The sequence below is a fragment of the Crocuta crocuta genome, unplaced genomic scaffold (genome assembly GCF_008692635.1).
Source record: "Crocuta crocuta isolate KB4526 unplaced genomic scaffold, BGI_CrCroc_1.0 scaffold234, whole genome shotgun sequence".
Classification (NCBI taxonomy): domain Eukaryota; kingdom Metazoa; phylum Chordata; class Mammalia; order Carnivora; family Hyaenidae; genus Crocuta; species Crocuta crocuta.
Window position 1 is genome coordinate 3,410,438 of NW_027529647.1, and position 4,334 is coordinate 3,414,771.

Consider the following 4,334-nt stretch of genomic DNA (forward strand, 5'->3'; position numbering starts at 1 on the left):
TGAACGGACTAGCCGGAACCCCAGAGGCTGCGATCCTCGGCCTGCGCAGCAGGGGGCGGCGGACGGCCGCTGGGCACCCGGGGGGGCGCGGGCACTCCTGCCGGGCACCCGGGGCGTCCCTTGGTCTCCCTAAGCCTTCATGTCCCATCTGCAAAATGGGACATCCTGGCAGGGCCGCTTCCGGGCCGAGACGAGCTGACCGGTTGCTGCCGGACTTCCCCGCAGAGCGGCCGTTCTTCCGCATACGCCCACCGGCGCCCACCCAGGGCTGCGACCCCTGGCTGTGTCCCTGGAGTCCTAGGACGGCTCGGCGGCAAGTGCCCGTGTCTCCCGGGCACTTTGCAAAGGCGACGGAGTTGTGGGGGAGGGGTGCCCAGCTCACCCAGCCTGTGTGGTCCGTCTGGGGCCCGGTCGGGCACAGCCCCCCCGCCGGGACCCCCAAATCCTCATCCTGCAGAGGAGCTTGGGCAAGCAGAGGCCACCGAGCCGGGGGCCCTCCCTGACATCCCTTCACCCTGAGTGACCAGCATGCGCAGGAGGGGCCACTGGCGAGTCCTCACCCACCTGGCGCCGCCAGGGACAGCGCCCCAGCCTCAGTCCTCGGGCCGCCCTGCAGGGAACGGTCTGTCGCCCGCAGTCAGGAGAAATGAAACTGTGGAACAAGTCCTGCCCCTTCTGAGGAGTTTGGGGGGCGAGGCCCTGCGCACTCTCCCTCTCCTGTCCTGAAAATGCCCCGTGTTGTCGTGGCACCAGACTACCGTGTCCGTGTCCTGCTTGCGGCAGCCGACAGATGTCACGGCTGGGACAGAGAGGGGCTTTTTGCCAAGGAGTAAAGCCTGGGCCACGCAGCCCCTCGTTGGCACCTGAAGCCAGCTCAGTCCTGGTCACTCGGCTCAGTGCAGACACAACCTGTGCGGGGCTGAGCCCCCGGGGGGGAGGGGTGCCGAGCCAGTGACCCCAGGAGGAGGCATCTGTGGGTATGGGGGACACCTTGCTGTCTGGGTGGCGGGGCCCTGGGCCTCCCCGGCGGAGGCCTGCTGCTCCCACTGCTGTCTCCAGCCTCTCCTGGCTCTGCCACCCTGTGAAGGCCAGCTCACTGTCACCCTGCACACCTCCTCCGGGGGGACACGGTGTCCCCTGCTGACCCCAGGAGGAAGGGCAGGAGGACCACTGAGCAGCTGCGGGCCTTCGAGCCCTCCCCCTCCACAGCCCTGCCCAGCGCAGGCACCTGCCTCTTCCCTGCTCGGGCAACAAGCTCAGGCCCCGGGTCTCCCCAAACCCCCAGGGGGGTCCTGGTGCACCTGCTGGAAACTATCAGAGGAAAGTGCTGGCCCCACCCCCACCCCGCTAGGCTGAATCTGCCCCTCGGACTTCCGTGTCCCGGACTGTCAGCCTGGCTCCGATGACAGGACATACCGCGCTCCCCGCGGTGTGCCACGGGGCGTTTGCACTCACTGCCCTGGTCCCTTCCCTGCTGGTGCTCACTCGTCCACGCACTGAGGGCACCTCCGGGCCAGGCACAGCCCGTGCAGAGGAGCGCTGCACTTTTACTGGGCAAAATAGGGCAACGGGGCTCAGCTGGATCTAAGTACGCTCGCCCCAGATCTCATGGGCCGCTGGTGGCACAGCCGGGGTAGACCCACCTCTGCCCCGTGTGCCCGGGCCAGCTCCCCAGGCTGTGCCCGTGTTGCTGCACGTAGCATCTGCTACGCCTCCTTAGAATCACAGGCCCTTTTGGGAGAGCTGGGGCCAGGGCAGGCGGCACCTCATGAGTCCTGAGCAGGTTTTGTGGAACAAATCGGATCCCCGCCCCCAGCTGTGTCTGTCTGTCTCGCAGTGGCCCCAGGACTGCCGTCCCTGCTCGGTCCCCCCAGCAGCTCAGGCCACCACCGCAGACAGCCCTTCCTCCTGTTCCCTGGTGCCCCAGCCCTGGTCCTACGGAGCCCCGGACAATGCCAGGCTCAGAGGGTCTCATCTGACCTGGCCCGAGAGCTGGGGACAGAAAGGACAGCTGCCTCATGCCCTGAAGTGAGGCCCCAGCTTCCTCGTACTTCTCAGTGCCTGCTCCTGGCGGCCTCCCCACAAAGACTGGGCGGGGGGATGTGTGGAGGGGGCTCAGCGGCTTGGCACGTAGTTCTGGAAGCTGCCGCCCCTACTGCCAGCGGTGAGGACTTAAGGGGACGGGCATCAGGGCCCCCCTTCTCCTCTCTAGCTGTGGGGAAGAGGCCACTACCGCCGCAGACCCCCGAAGCCAAGGGAGCAGCCACTGCTTGAGCTGTTGCCAGGGCAACCGCCGATTGCGTCTGCATGTGACGGGGGCTACAGGGGCTCACAGTCGCAGAGACAAACATGACGCAGGAGCCAAGTGGCCTGAGCCACAGAAACAGGGTGTCTTTGTGACAGTAAACTGTTCAAGGTAGAGGGGGAGCCACCTCACCTGATAGTCACAGCCCCCAAAAGCCCCCAAATGAGGGGTTAGGAGCTTACCCAAGGCCACAGAGCCAGCAAGCGGCCAGGGGTGAACTCCACTCTGACCACGGTGTTCAAGCTCTAAGCTCCCGGCCCACCCTGAGTTCTGGGGTCCGGGCAGGGGCGCTCCCTCCCTCAGCCCGTGGACTGGATGGGAGCAAAAGTGGCGTCTGGACACAGGTGTCTGGGAGACACGGCTCAGCCCTGGGTGCCCAGACACACCTCCCGTTGCCCTGGAAACCCTCGGCTGCTGGGGCACTGATGACGTTTCTGCCCGGAATGGCCTGGGCCCTGGGAGCCAGCCAGCACCTCACGCAGAGCCACGGTGGGTGCGTGGCTGAGCCCCAGGAAGCACTTGCGGCCGCAGGGACCCTCTGCCAGCCGCCGACAGAGCCCCTCCTTGAGCTCTCCCCGTCTCTGTCCCTCCTGGGCCTGGGCAGCAGCCCACAGCAACGTGTGTCTGTATCCTTTGCTCACGCCCGGCCACCAGGGCCAGAAGCGCTGCCCAACGGGTAAAGGGAGGCTGGCCGAGGAGCCGAATGCCACGCTGGCACTGGGGCCATGCCGGAAGGGCCGGGCCCACCCTGTCCCCTGGGTGTCTTCAAGACCCAGGTTGAATGGGAAACGACAATTCTGCAAAGTGGATATCACTGCCCCGTTTCACAGCCCCGGCCTGGGCTGACCGGCCTGGAGGCTGTCCTGTAAGCTCACCTGTGGGCTTAGGTGGCACCAAGGCAGGTGTGTGTCCTTCTAGTCAGTGTCCCCTGGGGCCGCCTGGCCTCCTTCACGGTGAATAAACACCTTTATAATAAACACTCAGAACACCAGGTCCTTCTTACCAAAATCTGGTCCCTGGTGAAGCGGGGGCAGGGGTCCATTGATGCTGCCCTGGGTGTGGCAGGGTGTCTGGCCCCACATCCTGGTCTCCATGTCGCCCTCTCGGTCTTCTCTTTCCAGCCCAGTCAGACCCTTTTTTTTTTTTAATGGATTTTTGGCTGTGGTGCCTGTGACTCCCTAGACAGTGCTCCCCTGCACACAGCACAGTGTCCATCACGACCGCTGCTCCCTGAGATCCGACCCCAACCTGATTCCTGGGTGGGGGGGCTGGGAATGTGATTTTAAGGCCCTCTGTAGCTGGACCTGAAGCCCGAGGGAAGCCTGAGATCAACTGTAAGGAGCTACCTAGATGCTTCTAGAATGAACGCATGAAAAATGAAATTCTCCATCCGTTCTTCCTCCGAGGCTCCCTCCCCGTCATTACTCACCCTCCTCCACCTCCATGTTCCCCTCCCTCCCCACCCGCCCCCCCCCAGAGCCTCGGGGGTGGGGGCCCCAGTTCNGAGCGGGTGGTCGCCGGCAGGTCAGGAGCCTGGTGGGTGCGTGTTGTTTTACAGTGTTCCGACCCCTGGAGAGATTCGTGGAGGCTAGGAGTCCTACTGCGACTCGAGGCAGGGTGGGAGGGACGGGGCGCTGGGGGCACCTGGGACCCCCCGCGGAGCGTCTCTGAAGTCGCAGNGGGGGGGTCCTGCTGCCCGCCCCCTCGGTCCCCGCCCGCTCGGGCGCTCTTGGGGCCGCGGGCCCTCCGAGCACGAGTCAGCCTCAGTTTCCCCGGAGCCAAGGGCGCGTGTTCCCGACCTCCCGCCGCCCTCCTCCTCGGGGGTCTTCCCCGCGCCCCTCGGGGTTCGCAACGCAGGAGCCTGGCCGGGCGCCAGGGGGGCAGCCGCAGGGAACGGCGCCCCAAGCCCGTCCGGAGCCCTCGCACTCACCGTAGGCCAGGCCGGGGGGCGCGGGGTCCGGGGTTCCGAAGATGCCGCGCTCCGCAAGGGCTCCAGAGACGCAAGGCACAGCGCGCTCGCAGCCGCACA

The 4,334-nt window shown here is 66.0% G+C and overlaps 2 protein-coding genes across 2 annotated transcripts in view; one reads left to right on the forward strand and one right to left on the reverse strand.

Annotated features, from left to right (window-relative positions):
- CCDC154 (coiled-coil domain containing 154) overlaps positions 1–4,334 on the forward strand; it is a 162,078-nt gene that overhangs the window by 80,768 nt on the left and 76,976 nt on the right.
- BAIAP3 (BAI1 associated protein 3) overlaps positions 1–4,334 on the reverse strand; it is a 17,216-nt gene that overhangs the window by 8,471 nt on the left and 4,411 nt on the right. Inside the window, 2 exon segments of the mRNA XM_077762749.1 lie at positions 1,981–2,088; positions 4,236–4,295. Coding sequence (XP_077618875.1) covers positions 1,981–2,088; positions 4,236–4,295 — 168 coding nt within the window.